The sequence below is a fragment of the Chiloscyllium plagiosum genome, chromosome 24 (genome assembly GCF_004010195.1).
Source record: "Chiloscyllium plagiosum isolate BGI_BamShark_2017 chromosome 24, ASM401019v2, whole genome shotgun sequence".
Lineage (NCBI taxonomy): Eukaryota > Metazoa > Chordata > Chondrichthyes > Orectolobiformes > Hemiscylliidae > Chiloscyllium > Chiloscyllium plagiosum.
This window is the reverse complement of record NC_057733.1, coordinates 49,829,532-49,853,480: the sequence shown is the minus strand read 5'-3', so window position 1 is coordinate 49,853,480 and position 23,949 is coordinate 49,829,532. Positions and strand designations below refer to the sequence as shown.

General features: G+C 49.0%; 1 protein-coding gene across 3 annotated transcripts in view; it reads left to right on the top strand.

The window, feature by feature from the left end:
• LOC122562281 (protein kinase C alpha type) overlaps positions 1–23,949 on the top strand; it is a 381,850-nt gene that overhangs the window by 226,917 nt on the left and 130,984 nt on the right. For all 3 annotated transcript variants that reach the window (XM_043715075.1, XM_043715073.1, XM_043715076.1), the window contains one exon: positions 18,222–18,333. In XM_043715075.1, coding sequence (XP_043571010.1) covers positions 18,222–18,333 — 112 coding nt within the window. The remainder of the gene's footprint in view (positions 1–18,221; positions 18,334–23,949) is intronic.

The following is a 23,949-nucleotide window of genomic DNA, read 5'->3' as shown; positions in this document are numbered from 1 at the left end:
AAGTCCTGCTAAGATTTGCTTTCCCAAAATGCAGCACCTCGCATTTATCTGAATTAAACTCCATCTGCCACTTCTCAGCCCATTGGCCCATCTGGTCAAGATCCTGTTGTAATCTGAGGTAGCCCTCTTTGCTGTCCACTACATCTCTAATTTTGGTGTCATCTGCAAACTTACTAACTGTACCTCTTATGCTTGCATCCAAATAATTTATATAACTGTTGAAAAGTAGAGGGCCCAGCACCGATCCTTGTGGCATTCCACTGGTCACAGGCCTCCAGTCTGAAAAACAACTCTCCACCATCACTCTCTTACTTCTACCTTTGAGCCAGTTCTGTATCCAAATGGCTAGGTCTCCCTGTATTCCGTGAGATTTAACCATGCTAATCAGTCTCCCATGGGGAAACTTGTCAAATGCCTTACTGAAGTCCATATTGATCTACCGCTCTGCCCTCATCAATCCTCTTTGTTACTTCTCCAAAAAACTCAATCAAGTTTGTGAGACACGATTTCCCGCGCACAAAGCCGTGTTGACTATCCCGAATCAGTCCTTGCCTTTCCAAATACATGTACATCCTGTCCCTCAGGATTCCCTCCAACAACTTGTCCACCACACTGGAAGGTGAAGAGCAACTGAGACAAAAAGCTTCTATTAACCTGGCCAGGCCGTGTGGAGTGAAGGCCTGATCGTCAATAGGGTGCTGCTTATAGACTGTCCTGAACAAACAGAGCTTCTGTCGATGGGATAAAGCAGGAACACCTGTCAGAGACCATGGGAATGAGGCAGGCAGGGGTATGATTGCAATATTCAGCCAGACATCCAGCTGTCATAACTTCACCTCCGATGACCTAGTTTGGGATGTGTCAGGGGCTGCAGACGGTGTGCTAATTCAGACGGTGATTTATCGCTTTGCGGTTCTTCCTGAGGGGGTAGCTGTCGTTCTGAAACGCTCGCTCCTCGCGTTCAGGATGAACATGTGCCCAGGCTCCTCGTCAGAGAGATTCCTCCACTCTGCACTGCCCATGGGATCTTCCTGATCCCTGAGCTGGGGAGGGGGGAGTGAGAACCCACAGGCAGGCTCTGCACCTCACCCCACCCCCAGCCCACCCACCCACTGGTGGAAGGGGTACGGGGTCTGCTGAGTGCCCCCTGTATCCAGGGTGGGGTGGGTCGGGAAGTGGAGGGGGTGTCACAGTGGGGGGCATGAGGAGGGGGTGGGGAGGTGGGTGAGTGTGGCAGTGGTTATCAGTGATGGAGGTTGGGGTGGAAAGGGAGGCTGGGGTGAAGGTGATGGGGGGAGGTAACATCGTGAGCTGGGGGCATTGACAAAAGGAGTTGCCACTTTCTGTACCCAGTGGTAAACATGTGGGTGTTATAAAGACTGGACTGTCCAGCCTCAGCCTCGGCCTGTAATGTCCATTAGTCAGCAGCCTGCCCTTTCCCACCTCCGATACTAAATACAGACGCGAGGGTCAGGGGGCTCTCTGACAGGCCTAGATCAGAATCCTGGCATCCTCCCAGCACCTCCCTGGGTTGATAAGGTATTCGACAAATCCCCCTGTAACCAAGACGCCTGAGTGATCATGGGGGAATGAGGAAGGAGAGGATTACTTTGATAGCTGTGAATTTATGAGAGGGATCGAACATTACAGGGTGGATTATAGCTAAGTGTGTGAGAGAGACAGAGACTCCGTTGATTGTGAGAAACAGACCACATTAAGGCAGAGTGATATAGAGAGAGAGAGAGTCAGAGGCCTATCTCTGTGTATTCATTTAATGCAGTAACTTAAACCCACATATTCACGAGCCGCATCCACTCTCTCATCCGCCCTCAGCAAAATAGTGTTTAAAACAAAGGATTGAGACCAATAAGCTGTCAGTGTTTATCAGCCAGCACCCAGTGACTCCAGAGATCTGACTACAGATACTTACACCAAGTGTCCCATTCCATGGACTGGGCCACAAACTCGAGGCTGCCATGTAAATATAAGTGAGGAAGAGCTGTACCCCAGTGCAATACTGAGGGAGCACTGTACCCCAGTGCAACACTGAGGGAGCGCTGTACCCCAGTGCGATACTGAGGGAGCACTGTACCCCAGTGCAACACTGAGGGAGCGCTGTAGCCCAGTGCAACACTGAAGGAGCGTTGTACCCCAGTGCAATACTGAGGGAGCGCTGTACCCCAGTGCGATACTGAGGGAGCGCTGTACCCCAGTGCAACACTGAGGGAGCGCTGTACCCCAGTGCAATACTGAGGGAGCGCTGTAGCCCAGTGCAACACTGAGGGAGCGCTGTAGCCCAGTGCAATACTGAGGGAGCACTGTACGCCAGTGCAACACTGAGGGAGCGCTGTAGCCCAGTGCAACACTGAGGGAGCGTTGTACCCCAGTGCAATACTGAGGGAGCGCTGTACCCCAGTGCAACACTGAGGGAGCGCTGTACCCCAGTGCAACACTGAGGGAGCGCTGTAGCCCAGTGCAACACTGAGGGAGCGCTGTAGCCCAGTGCAATACTGAGGGAGCACTGTACGCCAGTGTAACACTGAGGGAGCGCTGTACCCCAGTGCAACACTGAGGGAGCGCTGTACCCCAGTGCAACACTGAGGGAGCGCTGTAGCCCAGTGCAATACTGAGGGAGCACTGTACGCCAGTGTAACACTGAGGGAGCGCTGTACCCCAGTGCAACACTGAGGGAGCGCTGTACCCCAGTGCAACACTGAGGGAGCGCTGCACCCCAGTGCAACACTGAGGAAGCGCTGTACCCCAGTGAAACACTGAGGGAGCACTGTACGCCAGTGCAACACTGAGGGAGCGCTGCACCCCAGTGCAACACTGAGGGAGCGCTGTACCCCAGTGCAACACTGAGGAGGGGCTGTACCCCAGTGCAACACTGAGGAGGGGCTGTACCCCAGTGCAACACTGAGGAGGGGCTGTACCCCAGTGCAACACTGAGGAGGGGCTGTACCCCAGTGCAACACTGAGGAGGGGCTGTACCCCAGTGCAACACTGAGGAGGGGCTGTACCCCAGTGCAACACTGAGGAGGGGCTGTACCCCAGTGCAACACTGAGGAGGGGCTGTACCCCAGTGCAACACTGAGGAGGGGCTGTACCCCAGTGCAACACTGAGGAGGGGCTGTACCCCAGTGCAACACTGAGGAGGGGCTGTACCCCAGTGCAACACTGAGGGAGCGCTGTACCCCAGTGCAACACTGAGGAGGGGCTGTACCCCAGTGCAACACTGAGGAGGGGCTGTACCCCAGTGCAACACTGAGGAGGGGCTGTACCCCAGTGCAACACTGAGGAGGGGCTGTACCCCAGTGCAACACTGAGGAGGGGCTGTACCCCAGTGCAACACTGAGGAGGGGCTGTACCCCAGTGCAACACTGAGGAGGGGCTGTACCCCAGTGCAACACTGAGGAGGGGCTGTACCCCAGTGCAACACTGAGGAGGGGCTGTACCCCAGTGCAACACTGAGGAGGGGCTGTACCCCAGTGCAACACTGAGGAGGGGCTGTACCCCAGTGCAACACTGAGGAGGGGCTGTACCCCAGTGCAACACTGAGGAGGGGCTGTACCCCAGTGCAACACTGAGGAGGGGCTGTACCCCAGTGCAACACTGAGGAGGGGCTGTACCCCAGTGCAACACTGAGGAGGGGCTGTACCCCAGTGCAACACTGAGGAGGGGCTGTACCCCAGTGCAACACTGAGGAGGGGCTGTACCCCAGTGCAACACTGAGACTGAGGGAACGCTGTACCCCTGTGCAATACTGAGGGAACGCTGTACCCCTGTGCAATACTGAGGGAACGCTGTACCCCTGTGCAATACTGAGGGAACGCTGTACCCCAGTGACAGACTGAGGGAATGCTGTACCCCTGTGCAATACTGAGGGAGCGCTGTACCCTAGTGACAGACTGAGGGAACGTTGTACCCCTGTGCAATGCTGAGGGAGCGCTGTTCCATAGTGACAGACTGAGGGAATGCTGTACCCCTGTGCAATACTGAGGGAGCGCTGTACCCTAGTGACAGACTGAGGGAACGTTGTACCCCTGTGCAATGCTGAGGGAGCGCTGTACCCTAGTGTAACACTGAGGGAGCGCTGTACCCCTGTGCAATACTGAGGGAACGCTGTACCCCTGTGCAATACTGAGGGAGCGCTATACCCTAGTGATGTACTGAGGGGGCGCTTTACCCCAGTGCAACACTGAGAGAGCGCTGTACCCCAGTGCAACACCGAGGGAGAGCTGTACCCCAATGACAGACTGAGGGAGAACTGTACCCCAGTACAACACTGAAGGAGCACAGTACCCCAGTGATGTACTGAGGGAGCACTGTACCCCAGTGTCAGACTGAGGGAGCGCTGTACCCCAGTAAACACTGAGGGAGCGCTGTACCCCAGTGATGTACTGAGGGAGCGCTGTACCCCTGTGCAATACTGAGGGAGCGCTGTACCCTAGTGACAGACTGAGGGAACGCTGTACCCCTGTGCAATGCTGAGGGAGCGCTGTACCCAGTGACTGACCTGAGGGAATGCTGTACCCCTGTGCAATACTGAGGGAGCGCTGTACCCTAGTGACAGACTGAGGGAACGCTGTACCCCTGTGCAATGCTGAGGGAGCGCTGTACCCTAGTGACTGACTGAGGTAGCGCTGTACCCCTGTGCAATACTGAGGGAGCGCTGTACCCTAGTGATGTACTGAGGGGGCGCTGTACCCCTGTGCAATACTGAGGGAGCGCTGTACCCTAGTGATGTACTGAGGGGGCGCGGTACCCCAGTACAACATTGAGGGTGCACTGTACCCCATTGCAACACCAAGGGAGAGCTGTACCCTAGTGACAGACTGAGGGAACGCTGTACCCCTGTGCAATACTGAGGGAGCGCTGTACCCTAGTGATGTACTGAGGGAACGCTGTACCCCTGTGCAATGCTGAGGGAGCGCTGTACCCTAGTGATGTACTGAGGGGGCACTGTACCCTAGTGACAGACTGAGGGAACGCTGTACCCCTGTGCAATACCGAGGGAGCGCTGTACCCCTGTGCAATACTGAGGGAGCGCTGTACCCTAGTGATGTACTGAGGGTGCGCAGTACCCCAGTGATGTACTGAGGGAGCGCTGTACCCCAGTGATGTACTGAGGGAGTGCTGTACCCCAGTGCAACACCAAGGGAGAGCTGTACCCCAGTGATGTACTGAGGGGGCGCTGTACCCCAGTGATGTACTGAGGGAGTGCTGTACCCCAGTGCAACACCAAGGGAGAACTGTACCCTAGTGCCAGACTGAGGGAGCGCTGTACCCCTGTGCAATACTGACGGAGCGCTGTACCCTAGTGACAGACTGAGGGAATGCTGTACCCCTGTGCAATACTGAGGGAGCGCTGTTCCGTAGTGACAGACTGAGGGAACGCTGTACCCCTGTGCAATACTGAGGGAGCGCTATACCCTAGTGATGTACTGAGGGGGCGCTGTACCCCAGTGCAACACCGAGGGAGAGCTGTACCCCAATGACAGACTGAGGGAGAACTGTATCCCAGTACAACACTGAGGGAGAACTGTACCCCAGTGCAACACTGAGGGAGAGCTGTACCCCAGTACAACACTGAGGGAGAACTGTACCCCAGTACAACACTGAGGGAGAGCTGTACCCCAATGACAGACTGAGGGAGAACTGTACCCCAGTACAATACTGAGGGAGAACTGTACCCCAATGACAGACTGAGGGAGAACTGTACCCCAGTACAACACTGAGGGAGAACTGTACCCCAGTACAACACTGAGGGAGAGCTGTACCCCAATGACAGACTGAGGGAGAACTGTACCCCAGTACAATACTGAGGGAGAGCTGTACCACAATGACAGACTGAGGGAGAACTGTACCCCAGTATAACACTGAAGGAGCGCAGTACCCCAGTGATGTACTGAGGGAGCACTGTACCCCAGTGACAGACTGAGGGAGCGCTGTACCCCAGTAAACACTGAGGGAGCGCTGTACCCCAGTGATGTACTGAGGGAGCGCTGTACCCCTGTGCAATACTGACGGAGCGCTGTACCCTAGTGACAGACTGAGGGAATGCTGTACCCCTGTGCAATACTGAGGGAGCGCTGTATCCTATTGACAGACTGAGGGAATGCTGTACCCCTGTGCAATACTGAGGGAGCGCTGTATCCTATTGACAGACTGAGGGAACGCTGTACCCCTGTGCAATACTGAGGGAGCGCTGTACCCTAGTGATGTACTGAGGGGGCGCGGTACCCCAGTACAACATTGAGGGTGCACTGTACCCCATTGCAACACTAAGGGAGAGCTGTACCCTAGTGACAGACTGAGGGAACGCTGTACCCCTGTGTAATACTGAGGGAGAGCTGTACCCTAGTGACAGACTGAGGGAACGCTGTACCCCTGTGCAATACCGAGGGAGCGCTGTACCCTAGTGACAGACTTGGGGAATGCTGTACCCCTGTGCAATACTGAGGGAGCGCTGTACCCTAGTGATGTACTGAGGGAGCGCTGTACCCCAGTGCAACCCCGAGGGAGAGCTGTACCCCAGTGATGTACTGAGGGAGCGCTGTACACCAGTCCAACACCAAGGGAGAGCTGTACCCCAGTGATGTACTGAGGGAGCGCTGTACACCAGTGATGTACTGAGGGAGTGCTGTACCCCAGTGCAACACCAAGGGAGAGCTGTACCCCAGTGATGTACTGAGGGAGTGCTGTACCCCAGTGATGTACTGAGGGAGTGCTGTACCCCAGTGCAACACCAAGGGAGAGCTGTACCCTAGTGCCAGACTGGGGGAGCACTGTACCCTAATACTACACTGAGGGAGCGCTGTACCCCAGTGCAACACAGAGGGAGCATTGTATCCCAGTGCAACACTGAGGGAGTGCTGTACCCCAGTGCAACACTGAGGGAGAGCTGTACCTCAGTGATGTACTGAGGGAGCGCTGTACCCCAGTGCAACACTGAGGGAGCACTGTACCCAGTGCAACACTGAGGGAATGCTGTACCCCAGTGCAACACTGAGGGAGTGCTGTACCTCAGTGATGTACTGAGGGAGCGCTGTACCCCAGTGCAACACTGAGGGAGCACTGTACCCCAGTGCAACACTGAGGGAGTGCTGTACCCCAGTGCAACACTGAGGGAGTGCTGTACCTCAGTGATATACTGAGGGAGCGCTGTATCCCAGTGCAACACTGAGGGAGCACTGTACATCAGTGACATACTGAGTGAGCACTGTACTGAAGAAGGGATTTACTGAGGGAGCACTGTACTGAGGGAGGACTGTCCTGAGGGAGGGATGTACTGAGGGAGGGATATTCTGAGGGAGGGTTGTACTGAGGGATGGATATACTGAGGGAGGGATGTATTGAGGGACGCCTGTACTGAGGTAGAGCTGTACTGATGGAGGGCTCTACTGAGGGAGGGATGTACTGAGGGAGGGATATTCTGAGGGAGGGTTGTACTGAGGGATGGATATACTGAGGGAGGGATGTATTGAGGGACGCCTGTACTGAGGTAGAGCTGTACTGATGGAGGGCTCTACTAAGGGAGGGATGTACTGAGGGAGGGATATACTGAGGGAGGGCTGTACTGAGAGAGGGCTGTACTGAGGGAGGGATGTACTGAGGGAGGGCTGTGGAGGGATATACTGAGGGAGGGTTGTACTGAGGGAGGGCGGTATTGAGGTAGGGATATACTGAGGGAGGGCTGTACTGAGGGAGGACTGTACTGAGGAGGGCTGTACTGAGGGAGGGATATACTGAGGGAGGGCTGTACTGAGGGAGGGATATACTGAGGTAGAGCTGTACTGAGGGAGGGCTGTACTGAGGGAGGGCTGTACTGAGGGAGGGATATACTGAGGGAGGAGTGTACTGAGGGAGGGCTGTACTGAAGGAGGGATATACTGAGGGAAGGATATACTGAGGGAGGGCTGTACTGAGGGAGGGCTGTACTGAGGGAGGGCTGTACTGAGGGAGGGCTGTACTGAGGTAGAGCTTTGCTGTTGGTGGAGAATTCTGTGGATGCAGGATTAAAGAAATGTGCTGACAAAATCCTTCTTTTATTGTCTCGCGGGATTTGGGCCCTGCTGTCTTGGCCATCGTTTATTGCCTCGTCCTTAATGCTAAGGGACCAGTTTGGTCAATCACATCGCTGTGGGTCTGGTGTCCCATGTAGGCCAGACCAGGTGAGGATGGCAGGTTTCCTTCCCTCAGAGACTTTAGTGAATCAGCTGGGTTTTCCTGAACAATCGATATTTGTTGCACGGTCACCCTGAAACTCGGTTGTTATTGCAGTTGCGTTTGTCATTGACCTTGAATTTTATCACCTGCCGTGGTGTGAATTATACCCATGTCCTCATTAACTGGGCATCTGGGCATTAGCACACCTTCCCCAGCTTCCTCAACAACAACATAATCATGACTCAATGGTCCATTTTCACTTGACCAATAATTATCACTCGATCATCACCAAAAACAAAGTATTTGGCCCGTAACATAATTCTTCTGTTCATGAGAGCTTGCTTTATATATATTGGCTGCCAATTCAAGAGTAACTACAGATCAAAATACAGTATTTCATTGTTTATAAAGTTCCTTAGAGGTTTTAGATTAGGTTAGATCCCCTTCAGCCCCACCAACAAGTAACCCACCCAGACCCATTTCTCTCTGACTAATGCACCTAACACTATGAGCAATTCAGCATGGCCAATCTACATGACCTGCACATCCTTGGACTGTGGGAGGAAGCCAGAGCACCTGGAGGCAACCCACTCAGACACAGGGAGAACACGCAAACAGTCACCCAAAGCTGGAGTCGAACCTGAGACCCTGGTGCTATGAGGCAGCAGTGCTAACCACTGAGCCACTGTGCTGCTATATAGGTCATGCTAGATTGCCTTTATTGGTCAGAGTATTGAGTACAGGAGTTGGGAGGTCATGTTGCGGCTGTACAGGACATTGGTTAGGCCACTGTTGGAATATTGTGTGCAATTCTGGTTTCCTCCTATCGGAAAGATGTTGTGAAACTTGAAAGGGTTCAGAAAAGATTGACAAGGATGTTGCCAGGGTTGGAGGATTTGAGCTATAGAGAGAGGTTGAACAGGCTGGGACTGTTTTCCCTGGAGGGTGGAGGCTGAGGGGTTATAGAGGTTTAGAAAATTATGAGGGGCATGGATAGGATAAATAATAAAGGTATTTTCCCTGGGGTGAGGGAGTCCAGAACTAGAGGGCATGAAATTAAGGTGAGAGAAGAAAGGTTCAAAAGGGATCTAAGGGGCAAACTTTTCACACAGAGGGTGGTACGAGTATGGAATGAGCTGCCAGAGGAAGTGGTTGAGGCTGGTACAATTACAGCATTTAAAAGGCATCTGGATGGGTATATGAATAGGAGGGGTTTGGAGGAATACGGGCCGGATGCTGACAAATGGGACTGGATTAATGTGGTCGGCATGGACAAGTTGGGTCTGTTTCCGTGCTGTACATCTCTATGATTCTGTGACTCTCTGATTAGACAAATACAAATGCTTTGCTGCTGATTTGACCACTGCTATCCCAGCAGGAGGCGATGTTGAGGTACAGAGAGGTGGCAGCTCACTCAGAGGGAATCTCAGCCGCTGCTGCACTCCAGCACCCTCTGGTGGTTATCATCAGATCAGTGCACAGCACTGGGAGACCAGGCTTGTGTAATGGGAAATAATGATATTTCAAAATAGGCAACAGCATTGTTGATTCACTTACCCGAACACCCCTGAGCTAGTGATTTCTGCTCCACTTCCCTCAACAAGACAGAATAACTGCTGTCTTACCCCACATCCGTGTTTATGTACTCTAACTGCACCAGCATTGGTTTGTGCACCACTAAGGACTGTACCATACACTCACATCAATTGCTTTTTATATAGAAAATAGGTTCAGGCCATTCAGCCCTTGAAGCTTGTTAAACCATTCATTCTGATCATGGCTGACCATCCAACTCATCAGCCTCTTCCTGCTTTCCTCCATATCCTTTGATCCCTTTAGCCCCAAGTGCTATATCTATCTCTTTCTTGAAACCACACAATGGTTTGGCCTTGACTGCTTTCTGTGATGGTTTTGTATGGATGTGTTAAGAAGGGACTTGAACCAAGGCCTCCTCAGCCCAAGGTAGGAACACTACCACTGCACCACAAGCGCCAATCCCGACAGCATTTGTTTCCTGATCAGTCTTATCCTGGGAATTGGGTGTAGAGGATTCACCATGGCTCCATCATTAGCCTGGCCTGTCTCGATTCACCATGTGAGCTCCTAATGGCTTCAGTCACTGTCCTGTTACCCCCCTCACTGTAACCTCCTTCGGCAGTACTGTGTTCCATCGACCTCTTCCTCTTCCACTGCTGCTCCATTGGAGGGGGCCATACCTGCAGCTGCCTTGGCTCCTGGCTCTGGGATTTAAACCACTTTCCGCTGAATCCCCCTGCTTCGCTCTCTCTCTCTCTCTCTCGGTCCTCTTTGAAGATGCTCCTTGAACCCTGACTCTTTGGTCCCCCTCGCCAAGTATCTCATTGCAGCTCACTTTCACATTCTTCTGGAACTTCCTGGAAGGTTTGTAAGTCAGTCTGAGGCACTGAATCTGTGCAGGGTGGTATAGGAGGCTGAGAAGGTAAAGCCAATGCTTCAATTGGATTTTAATTCCTCATCGGTTACAATCATTTTTCAGCCAAGTTCGTTTTTATTAAGTCACATCTCGAGAATCTGCATTTGTATGTATTTTCTCCCTGCTGCTCTTAAATTACTTGCTGGCAACATCTGAAGCACTTGAAGGTGGTGGGAGTTGTGGAAAAGGTTTAGTTGATGGTTCCTGACTCCTCAAGCTTTGCCCACTTCCTGATCCAGTGTCTCTGCATCTCACTGACTGATCATCTTCCAGTGATTGAGACACACTTCCTCATCCAAATCCTCCTTCTCACATTCCTTTCAATTCCAGAAACCCCAACAGCACAGGTTCTGATGACTTTCTTTTTAATGCAACATTAATCACAGAAGGAAGCAGGGAGCATGAATCATAGAATAACAATAGGAGGCCATTTGGCCCACTGCGTCTCTGCTGGCTCTTTGAAGCATTGTGCAGCTTGTACAGCATAACACTGGAGAGATTTTACAGGAGTGTGTTTTTGTCAAAAGCATTGTGATCGAGGGTCCTGTCACAGGAGACTCATGTTCTGGCTGTTACTTTTGTGATGTTGAGAGAGATCGGGTTGTTAGAGCTTTGTTGTCTTTGCCTCTGAAGGATCTACAGGGCTTTCCCAATGAACTAGAGCCAACGCGATGGGAAAGACATGAGCTCTCTCTCTCTCTCTCTCTGTGTCTCCCCTCATGATCCTTCATTCAAGCACTTTTTCAAACATCCCTCTTTGATCAATCTTATTGTCGTAGATTCATACAGCACGGACACAGACTCTTCAGCCCAACCATTCCACGTCAACCACAATCCCAAACTAAACTAGTCCCACCTGCCTGCTCCTGGTCCATATCCTTCCAAACCATTCCTATTCACATCCTTATCCAAATGTCTTTTAAATGTTGTAACTGTACCACATCCACCACTTCCTCAGGCAGTTCATGCCACACATGAACCATCCTCTGTGTAAAATATTTGCCCCCTCATGTCTTTTTAAGATCTTTCACATCTCATCTTAAAACTGTGCCCCCGGTCTTGAAATCCCCCATCCGAGGGAAAAGACAGCCACATTAACTCTATCTATACCCCTCATTATTTTTATAAGCTTCTGAAGGGTCTCCTCTCAACCTCCTATGCTCCAATGAGAAAAGTCCCAACCTATCCAGCCTTTCTTTATAACTTAAACCTTCCATACCTAGCAACATCCTGCAACATTTCTTCTGAAGCCTCTCCAGTTTAATAATACCTTTCTTATAACTGGACAACCAGAACTAGGCACAGTATTCCAGAAGATGCCTCATCAATGTCCTGTACAACCTCTACGTGACTTCCCAATTTGTATATTCAAAGAACTGAGAAATGAAAGCAAGTATGCCACATGCCTTTGTAACCAATCTGTCTGTATATGATGTGAACTTCAAAGGGTACCTGAGCCCCTAGGTCCCTGTTGGTCTACAACACTACCCAAGGCCTTCCCACTAATTATATAAGCCCAATCCCTGTTTGTTACCAAAATGCAAAACCCCACACTTATCCCGATTGATCGCCATCTGGCATTTTTCAGCCCGTTGACCTATTTGATCAAGAACTCTTTATAATCTTAGAAAACCTCCTTTACTGTCTGCTATCTCATCAATTTTGGTGCCATCTGGTCTCGTCACTGCTTATGAAATTGAGGTATCATGTTTTGCTTTAAAACAAGGAAACGTAGAAAATAGGTGCAGGAGGAGGTCATTCAGCCCCTCAAGCCTATTCCCCATTCAATCTGCTCATGGCTGATCATCCAAGTCAGTCCCCTATTCCCACTTTCTCCCCATACCTTTTGATCCCATTAACCCTAAGAACTAATTCTATCTCCTTTTTGAAAATAGTCAATGTTTCTCCCTCAACCACTTCCTGTGGCAGAGAACTCCCCAGGCTCCCCACTCTCTGGGTGAAGACATTTCTCCACATCTCAGTAACATCACAGACGTGAAGGCAGAAATGCAGATGTCCCACACTAACCCTGGCTATTGGCTATCATACGGAGAATGATGGAATTCTGACCGTGGAGAAGAGAAAGGGTCCAGACATTAATTTTTAAAACACACTAACCTCTTTTTCAAATTTAAAAATCACACAACGCCAGCAGCACTCCAAAAGCTAGTGCTCCCAAGTAAACCTGTTGGACTATAACCTGGTGTTATGTGATTTTTAACCTTGTCCAGTCCAGCCCAACACCGGCATCTCCACATCATGGCATTTTTCCAAAGGTATCATCAGATCTTTTGGAGCTGACTTCTCCAGGGAGATCTTAGCTGGTGTTGTTGTGTAAACGTTTCCGTTTAATTTATCGTCACACCAGAACAATACTGAGGGAATTAATTCATTGACAACTGGATTTTTCTTTTGACACTGTTGGTAGATTTGCCCCATGGCAACACGGTGACAGGGATTAAAAAACACGCGGATACAAACAAAACCCAAAGCAAGGCCTAATCATGTTGAGTGGTACAGCTTTGTTAACAGAATAAGTGACACGTTTCATCTAAATCAGACTTGTGTAAACAAAGAAAAGCTTTAATGGTAATTGGAGAAGATGAGGATTGTGTTTTCATGTGTAGCTGAATGTCCATTAATTGGTGTCACATCCTTTAAAAATCTCCTGGATTACACTGGCCTTCACAAAGTGGTTGGGCACCGCAGTTACCTGGAATTCTATCTCTCTCAGTCTTCCCCTGGGCCTTGACTCTCACTGGGAGGCTGATTTGAAAATAAGTATGTAAATTGCTGGAGAAACACAGCACATCTAGCAGCATCTGTGGAGAGAGAAACAAAGAGATGACATTTTGAGTCTGATATAACTTCTGTTCCACAGATGCTGCCAGACCTAGACAGAATCTCCAGTACTATCCGTTTTTCTTATGTCAGTCTTTTCCAGCATCCACGGTATTTTGATTGATTTATTGTCACGTGTACCAAAGTACAGTGAAAAGCTTTGTTTATGAGCAGTACAGGAAGATCATAGTAAGCAAGGATGTACTGATCAGAAAGATTTAGACAGAGGCATTTGTGTGCTAGGGAAGAGCATTGTTAGCAAGGTTAGCAGGATTTGAGGCGAGAGAGTCCATTCAACAATCTATTAATGGCTAGGGGGAAGCTGTCCCTGAACCTGCTGGGGTGTGTGTTCAGGCCTGTGTACCTTCGGCCTGACGGAAGAGTTTGTGGGAGAGCATCACTGAGGTGGGAGGGGTCTCTGATGATGCTGGCAGCCTTTCCGCAGCAATGAGACATGTAAATGGAGTCCATGGATGGGAGGTTGGCTTCCGTGATGGTCTGGGCTGTGTACACAAGATTCTGTAGTCTCTTACAGTCCTGGGCAGAGCAGTTACCATCCCAGACTGTTATACACTCGGATAGTGTGCTCTCAATGGTGCATCTCTAGAAGTTAGTGAGGGTCCTTCTGGACATGCTGAATTTCCTGAACCACCCGAGGGAGAAGAGGTGTTGTCATGCGGCCTTGACCAGCGCATCTACATGAGAAACCCAGAACAGGTTTTGATTAGCGTCACTCCGAGGAACTTGATGATTTTGGTTTGACAGGTTTGAAGAGTCAGTCGGTGCTTGGGTGTAGCACACACTGAGGGTAAGATTACAGATCCCCCACAGGCCAGCAGGAACAGTGCTACAGGCGACTGTGTAACTGTACTGCAGCCTCCAAGGGGGCAGCTCAACACCATCTTCTCAAGGGCTGGTGGGAATGGGCAAGAAATGCTGGTCCAAACAGCGACACCCACATCCCGAGAGAGAATAAAAGAGAACAATACAAGTGTCATTGAAACGACAATGCATGTACATAAAATGGCATGAACGCTGGCTAGAGAATAACATCCCATCTAAATAACATGGAGACTGGGCTCTGTGAGAGGAGAGAAACAGGATGTATGGCCTCTCACACCCTGAAACCTTGTGTATTAATACAGGGTTACATCGACCACTACCCCCTGTCTCTCTGGTTGCTCTGGGTTGATTGGCACTGAAGTAGGCTGAATAAGAATCCATCCTGGTGATTCCTGCCTGTGCTGTTCTGTTCCTCAGCAGCTATAGCACCAACCAGACAGGCTCCACTGATAGCTATCAGGCCCTTTAATGGAAAAAATCATTGCCTTTAGAGTAATAATGCTGAGTCAGAAACCCAGCAGTATTGGAGCTTCCATTCACTTCCACCATCGTACAGGTTCTGCGCTGTCGCAGGTAACATTGCCAATGAGGAAAACTGCCCAGGTATGTCCTGTAGACAAAAAGCAGGACAAATCCAACCCGGCCAATTACCGCCCAGTCAGTCTTCACTCAATCATCAGGAAAGTGATGGAAGGGGTCACCAACATTGTTATCAAGCAGCACCTGCTCAGCAATAACCTGCTCAGTGACGCCCAGTTTGGGTTCTGCCAGGGCCACTCAGCTCCTGACCTCAATACAACCTTGGTTCAACCAGGGACGAACGGGCTGAATTTCAGAGGGGAGGCAAGGCTGCGTTTGACAGAGTGTGGCGTCAGTGAGTCCTAGTGAAACTGGAATCGATAGGTATGGTGGAGGTGGGGGGGGCAAACTCACAGCTGGTTGGCATGATACCTGACACATTGGACTATGGTTGTGCTTGTTGGAGGTCAGTCATCTCAGCTCCAGGACATCTCTGCAGGAGACCCTCGGGGTAGTGTCCTAGGCCCAACCATCTTCCGCTGCTTCATCAATGACCTTCCCTCCATCATAAGGTCAGAAATGGGGATGTTCACTGATTGCACAATATTCAGCACCATTCGTGACTCCTCCTGAAACAGTCCATGTTCAAATATAACAAGGTTTGAACAATATCCAGGCTTGGGCTGACAAGTGGCAAGTAACATTCACACCACACAAATGCCAGGCAATGAGCATCTCTAAGCAGCAAGAAACTGACCATTGCGCCCTGACATTCAATGGTGTTACCATCACTGAGTCCCCCACTATCAACATCCTGGGAGTTACCATTGACCAGAAACTCAACTGGATTCACCACATAAACACAGTGGCGACAAGAGCAGGTCAGAGGGTGGGAATTCTGTACTGAGTAACTCACCTCCTAATTCCTCAAAGCTTGTCCAACAGATAGAAGGCACAGGACAGGGGTGTAATTTTTTAAACATATTGCCTCATGGGATGTGGGTGTCACTGGATGGCCAGCGTTTTTTGCCTCTCTCTGGGGATCTTGCAGGTGATTACATTCCCAAATACTCACTGCCCTTGTCCTTAAAGAAGTGGTCACTGGTTTGGAAGCTGTTGTCTAAGGATCTTTGGTGAATTCCTGCAGTATATTTTGTAGATAGTATGCATTGCTGTTTCTGAGCATTGGTGTTGGACGGAGTGGTTGGTTGGGAATGTGGTGCCAATCAAGTGGGTTGCTTCATCCTGGATGATGTCAAGCTTCTTGAGTGTTGTTGGAGCTGCACTGATCCAATGAAGTGGGGAGTATTCCATCATACTCTTGACTTGTGTCTTGTAGGTGAAGCCCAGGCTTTGGGGAGTCAGGAGATGAGGTCTTTGCTGCAGTATTCCTAGCCTCTGATCTGCTCTTGTAGCCACTGTGCTTGAATGGTCAGTCCAGTTGAATTTCTGGTCAATGGTAACCTCCAGGATGTTGATAGTGGGAGGTTCAGTGATGCTAACACCATTGAATGTGAAGAGGCAGTGATTGAATTGTTTGTTATTGGTGATGCTCAGAGCCTTGCATTTGTGTGGCTTGAACGATGGGTTGATACCAGGGCAGATCGACTTGGAAAAGGAATGGACCATTTAGGATTCGGTTGAAGAGGAGCTTCTTTACTTAGAGAACAGTGAATCTTTGGAATTCTCTCCCCCAGAGTGTAGTGAGGCTCAGTCATTGGGTATGTCCAAGGTAGGGATGACTAGATTCCTACATATTAAAGATGCTGAAGGGATATGATGGGAGACTTACCCACAGCGCCATACCTGATGATGATGAAGGCACTGGGTTAGACAACAAACCTGGTTCCTGATCGATACGGGAGGGATTTGGAATTGTGAACTGTCTGTCTGTTTGGAAATGAAAGTCTCAGGGACTATTCCCCACATAGATCTTGTTGTGACCAGGAGTTCTGTTGTGTGATAGTTTGCGATGGGAAGTAGGGCGATGTATGAATTTGACTTGCTTGGTTTAGTTAGCAATCTCAATTGAAATCTAACTATTTGCCTTCTGACAAGGTTCCCGCTCTGTGGTTCTGTAAATGAGATGATGCAGTGAGACAGCCCAGGGCAGGTGGGTATTTATGATGCAGTGAGACAGCCCAGGGCAGGTGGGTATTTATGACACAGACACATCATTCCTGGAGACATTACTTCCAGACTTCACTATCACAGATGGTGCAGATGTTCCTATCGGCAGCATGGTTCGGTTGAAGTAGAGTGTGTCTTACTTTCTGAATTATTGGCACCGTTTGGAACAAAACCACAGAATCCTGTAACAGCTTATGAGCTCACTGTGAGTTTGATGGAGGAAGATGAGCCATTTGTCTTTCCAAGTACCAGTTGGCCCAATCTGAAATCCAATCCAGGCTGACCACTCCAAGATTGACCTGACCCCTGACCCAGCTCACCCTGAACAAGTCTAGAGTGACCATACCCAATCCAGAGTGACCACTCCTAGAGTGGGCAGAGACTGACTAATACCAGACTGACCACTCCCAGACTGTTCAGTGCAGGGTGACTAATAGAGTGTCCATGTCTGATCTAGAGTGACCACATCTGACCCAGACTGACCAAAACCAGAGTGGCTCTCCCAGAGTGCCCAGTCCAGAATGATCAATAGACTGTCCACCTCTGACCCAGAGTGACCACCTCTAACTTAGACTGACCAAACCCAGAGTAACCACTGTGTCCCAGAGTGAACCTGAGGTGAGCCGATTGTGATTGAATTGATTAACTGGTTCCAAACTAACCAGATTACTTTGCAGTTTGTGGAGAGCCACTGACATTGCAGAGAGACCTCACTGAGACCCTGGACTTACTCAGTGACAGACATAACATGTTCATCTCAGTAAATGAGGAGGTCATCACTTGGCTCTGGGAATTTGTGTCCACTAAATAAATACTGCTAAATAACTTACTTTTGTGTCACATTATTTTCTGGAAGTGATATTTTTACTTAATTGATGCTCTTGGTTTGTTGCCACGGAGCTTTAGGCTAGCCCTGTAAAATCAGCTCCTTGATCCTTGATCTCTCGTCAATACATCTGGTTCACATTCGCTAGCTGGTGTCGTTTGGGTACTGAGTGAGTCAGGTCACTGAGAGACCAATTGCAATCTCCTGAATTGGATGCCACGTTGGTTGTAAGGTTTGACAAGGCCCTCTCCCCTCTCACTGGAACGCTGAGATTGCTGTGTCTGTGGAGAGGTAGTGGCTCCTCCTGACAATGTGTGTGGTGTGAATGTGCAGCAAGGAGGAGACCTTACTGAAGTTGTGATTACGAGAAAGGGTCAGTGGGGAAAACCCAGAATGGCTTGTGAAGAATTCAGTCTTATTCTTTCCTCCTTCTATTCCTAGGACCCAAGGAGCAAACACAAATTTAAAATCCACACGTATGGAAGCCCGACATTCTGTGACCACTGTGGCTCACTGCTGTACGGTCTCATTCACCAAGGGATGAAATGTGACAGTGAGTATTTTTACTCTAGTCTTTCCATAACAACTTAAAGAGAAGATAAAGGCACGTAGACTTTACTTAATGGGATTTTAATGGACTTTCGGATAAATCACAGCAAACAGACCACTTATAACCTGAACTGAAAGCACAGAAAAGACCATTCAGTCCATTAGCCCCTGTTGGTGTTTATATTTCACCAAACATTCCTCCCACTTCTCTTTACCCAACCCCCACCAAACATTTCGCCGTTCAGCAAATAATTCTGTTCATCCAGTTCTTCAGATGGTTTCCTCCATCTGTCTGAAATCTGGACAAATCAGTCCCTCGCTCCACTGTTTAACAGCTCAGATTTGATTCCAAACATAGACCAAGTTTAGAAAGATGGAAGGTACTGCTGTGCTGGTGAGTGTGTATAATCATTCACATCACAGTACATTAATGTTAAATACTGTCATGACAGTTTATTCCAAATGAATACAATTGTTAACTAATGTTGGACATGATGGAAAGTGTTGTTTTATCATAGACAGCGATTTAATCTGTGATTCACGTCTACACTGAGGTCTCCTGCTGCACATTTTTATAAAACTGTGTATTTCACACTTTCCTACTCACATGCCCACACTCTCTTACGCACACTGTCTCACACACACACTCTCTCTCACACACATTGTCTCTCATACACACTCTCACACACTCTCTCATAAACACTGTCTCTCACACACTGTCTCACACACACACTCTCTCACACACACACAAACATGCACAGGCACACACACAGACGCGCGCGCGCGCACACACACACACACACACACACCATGGAGCATGGAGCTGACACCCTTCTTAGTCTCCATATCTGAGCACCCTGATGATGTCGCCTAGCCAGGGGACGAAACGTTTGCAACAAAAACTTCCAGCTCGGCGAACAGAACCACAACAACAAGCACCCGAGCTACAAATCTTCGCACAAACTTTGAACACTGTCTCTCACACTCTCTCACACACACTCTCTCATACACACATTCTCTCTCACACACACGCTCTCACACACACACTCTCCCACACACACACTCTCTCTCACACACACTCGCCCACACACACACTCTCTCTCACACACACTCGCCCACACACATACTCCCACACTCTTTCTCACACACATATATGCTGTCTCTCATTCTCTCTCTCTCTCTCCGTCTCGCTCTCTGTCTCACACACTTGCCAGCAAACGGCCAGTGTTTCACGGTGGTCATTTCAATGTTAGAGATCAGGACCTCAGTTGAAGATTGCTGTGATCCTTCGATAATTTATATTTTTGTAATATGAAGATAAATGGCTACATAACAAAACGTTAAGTACATTAGGACCTAAAAAACCTGCAAGTCTCACGAACGTTTGGGCCATCAGTCCTAATGTCTCTTTATGTGGGTTAGTGTCGTGTTTTGTTTTACAATGCTACTGTGAGACATTTCAAAATGTTTCATTATGGTCCAGAATTTGTTTAATTGTTTAATTAATTTAATTTAATTTTAATTTTAAATTAAAAGAATTGAGGTGAAATTAGCTGCTGTTGGGTTTTGAAGACCCAGCTCTCCAGCCTGTCTTCCTCGTCCTGTCGCCCTTGGTGTGCAAATCTCAGGATATTAAGTACAGTGATGGGCTCAACTTGTGTGTAATGCAATTTGAGGTTCACCTTACTGCACCACCTTTATATACACGTGTATTTATAAAGTAGAGGGAAAGTCAACCATAGTCTCACAAGACCAGAGGGGCTGCACTCTCATTAGAGAGATAACTGGTGGTGGTTTAACCTGAGGGACACTGTGATTAAAATGAGGGAAGAGATTGAGAAGGAGAGTCCTTCATGGGAACCTCAGTCAGTGCAGGAATCCAGCCCATGATGTGAGTGTTACTCTGTGTCACAGACCAGGTGACCCACAAACTGAGCTAAACCAAAAAGAAGTTGAAGTTCTAAATTGGAGAAAGGCCAATTTTGACGGTATTAGGAAAGACCTTTCAAAGGCTGATTGGGTACAGCTGTTTACAGGTAAAGGGACGGCTGGAAAATGGGAAGCCTTCAGAAATGAGATAGCGAGAGTCCAGAGAAAGTATATTCCTGTCAGGGTGAAAGGAAAGGCTGGTAGGTATAGGGAATGCTGGGTGACTAAAGAATTTGAGCATTTGGTTAAGAAAAAGAAGGAAGCATACGTCAGGATAGATTGAGTGAATCCTTAGAAGAGTATAAAGGCAGTAGGAGTATACTTAAGAGGGAAATCAGGAGGGCAACAAGGGGACATGAAATAGCTTTGGCAAATAGGGTTAAGGAGAATCCAAAGGGTTTTTACAAATACATTAAGGACAAAAGGGTAATGAGGGAGAGAATAGGGCCCTTTAAAGATCAGCAAGGCGGCCTTTGTGTGGAGCTGTAGGAGATGCGGGAGATACTAAATGAGTATTTTGCATGAGTGGTTACTGTGGAAAAGGACATGGAAGATATAGACTGTAGGGAAATAGATGGTAACATCTTGAAAAATGTCCATATTACAGAGGATGAAGTGCTGGATGTCTTGAAACACATAAAAGTGGATAAATCCCCAGGACCTGATCAGGTGTACCCGAGAACTCTGTGGGAAGCTAGGGAAGTGATTGCTGGGCCTCCTGATGAGATATTTGTATCATCGATGGTCAAGGTGATGTGCCGGAAGACTGGAGGTTGGCAAATGTGGTGCCACTGTTTAAGAAGGGCGGTAAGGACAAGCCTGGGAACTATAGACCAGTGAGCCTGACGTCAGTGATGGGCAAGTTGTTGGAGGGAATTCTGAGGGACAGAATGTACATGTATTTGGAAAGGCAAGAACTGATTAGGGATAGTCAACATGGCTTTGTGTGTGGGAAATCATGATTGATTGAGTTTTTTGAAGAAGTAACAAAGAGGATTGATGAGGGCAGAGCATTGGACATGATGTATATGGACTTCAGTAAGGCGTTCGACAAGGTTCCCCATGGGAGACTGGTGAGCAAGGTTAGATCTCACGAAATACAGGGAGAACTAGCCATTTAGATACAGAACTGGCTCAAAGGTAGAAGACAGAGGGTGGGTGTGGAGGGATGCTTTTCAGACTGGAGGCCTGTGACCAGTGGAGTACCACAAGGATCAGTGCTGGGTCCACGACTCTGCATGTGAGTATAAAAGGTATAGTTAGTAAGTTTGCAGATGACTCCAAAATTGGAGGTGTAGTGGAAGAAGGTTATCTCAGATTACAACAGGATCTTGATCAGATGGGCCAATGGGCTGAGAAGTGGCAGATGGAGTTTAATTTATCTAAATGCAAGGTGCTGCATTTTGGAAAAGCAAATCAGAGCAGGACTGATACACTTAATGGTAAGGTCCTGGGGAGTGTTGCTGAACAAAGAGACCTTGGAGTGCAGGTTCATAGCTCCTTGAAAGTAGAGTTGCAGGTAGATAGGATAGTGAAGAAGGCGTTTGGTATGCTTTCCTTTATTGGTCAGAGTATTGAGTACAGCAGTTGGGAGGTCATGTTGTGGCTGTACAGGACATTGGTTAATGTATTCTTCCAATAGGAAGGATGTTGTGAAACTTGAAAAGATTCAGAAAAGATTGACAAGGATGTTGCCAGGGTTGGAGGATTTGAGCTATTGGGAGAGCTGAATAGGCTAGGGCTGTTTTCCCTGCAGCATTGGAGGCTGAGGGGTGACCTTATAGAGGTTTATAAAATCATGAGGGGCATGGATAGGATAAATAGACAAGTTCTTTTCCCTGTGGGTGGGGAAGTCCAGAACTAGAGGGCATAGGTTTAGGGTGAGGGGGAAAGCTATAAAAAAGACCTAAGGGACAACTTTTTTCACGCAGAGGGTGGTGTGAGGATGGAATGAGCCGCCAGAGGATGTGGTGGAGGCTGATACAATTGCAACATTTAAAAGGCATCTGGATGGGTGTGTGAATAGGAAGGGTTTGGAGGCATATGGGCCGGGTGCTGGCAGGTGGGACTAGATTGGGTTGGGATATCTGGTCGGCATGGACAGGTTGGACCGAAGGGTCTTTTTCTGTGCTGTACATCTCTATGACTCTCTGACCCCCCTAATATGTTTATTGAAGTAGCGCATTACTGCAGCAATGTAGTGTGCAGAACCAAGATTCAAATTGTCAGTCATTCATGGGAAAAGCTGAAGAGCAGCAAGTGTTCCTCTCCCTTCATTTGCAGCACTCCGTCTGTACGGGGACAAATCTAATCAGAGCAGAATCTATTATGGAACTTCTTCCCTCCCTTCTTCTGGAGGACTGACCTGTGTATGTATGGCAGGGTCGGGGAGCGTGACATTCCCCAGGGTCTGTCACCTCCTCCAGTACCACCACCTGTCCATTCTCCAGGAGCGGCAGCTCTCCAGTGCTCAGTTCCCCCCAAACAGGAGGATCCCAGTCCGGTTCACGTTCTCATTCGGCACTTTCCAAGCATTGTCCTGACTCTCAGCAGCAGCTGTAACCCCAACCCATGTCTCAGTGCCCTAACCAGTAGCCCCTCACATGTCAAACCTTCAGATCAATGTGAGCAGCTGTAGCTCAGTGAGTCTGAGTTCGAGTCCCCCTGCAGAGTGGGAGGTGTGAGGGAGGGGAGTTGGGGGAGGTGCTGACCCTCAGGTGGAGGGCTGTGAGAGTACCACACTGCCTGCAGTATCATCTATCAGCTGGGCCATCTCACCAAGACCAGGTCTCAGTTCTATGTCAAAGTTCCCATTGAACCATTTCAAGTGAGGGCAGAGACGTTATTTCCAGTGGCCTGGTCTACGTTTATACCTTAATCTGTATCGCAAGTATGCAAATTAGCGACCCATTCCTTACAACAGTATTTGGGCTTCAGAACTACATAGAGAGAAGCTCAGCACAGAAAAAGGCCCTTCGGCCCATCTCGTCTGCGCAGGTCAGTACCAGCCACCTCCAGCACTTGGCCCACAGCTTTGTATGACTTGGTGTGACAAGTGCAGGAGGGAGGGCTTCACATACTTAGACATTGGGATGCTTTCCTGGGTGGGAGATTTGCTCGTGTGGTTCGGGAGGGTTTAAACTAGTTTGGCGGGGGGTAGGAGTCAGACCTACATATTTGAGAGGGGAGCAGTTGTAGATGGGGCAGTGACAGGATGTAGTGAATCTATCAGGGAGGTTTTCCATGTGATTAAACAAAAGGATGGGTTAAAGTGTGTCTGCTTTAATGCTAGGAGTGTCAGAAATAAGAGTGATGCAGTTTGAGCATGGATCAGTACTTGAGACTATGATGTTGTGGCAATAACGGAGATGTGGGTTTCTCAGGGGCAGGAATGGTTGCTAGATGTTCCAGGGTTTAGAATGTTTAAAAAGAGGACAGGGTGTAGCATTGCTAATCAGAGTGCATGACAGCTACAGAAATGAAGGTTGTCATAGAGTCATAGAGATGTACAGCATGGAAACAGACCCTTCGGTCCAACCCGTCCATGCCGACCAGATATCCCAACCCAATCTAGTCCCACCTGCCAGCACCCAGCCCATATCCCTCCAAACCCCTCCTATTTATGTACCCATCCAAATGCCTTTTAAATGTTGCAATTGTACCAGCCTCCACCACATCCTCTGGCAGCTCA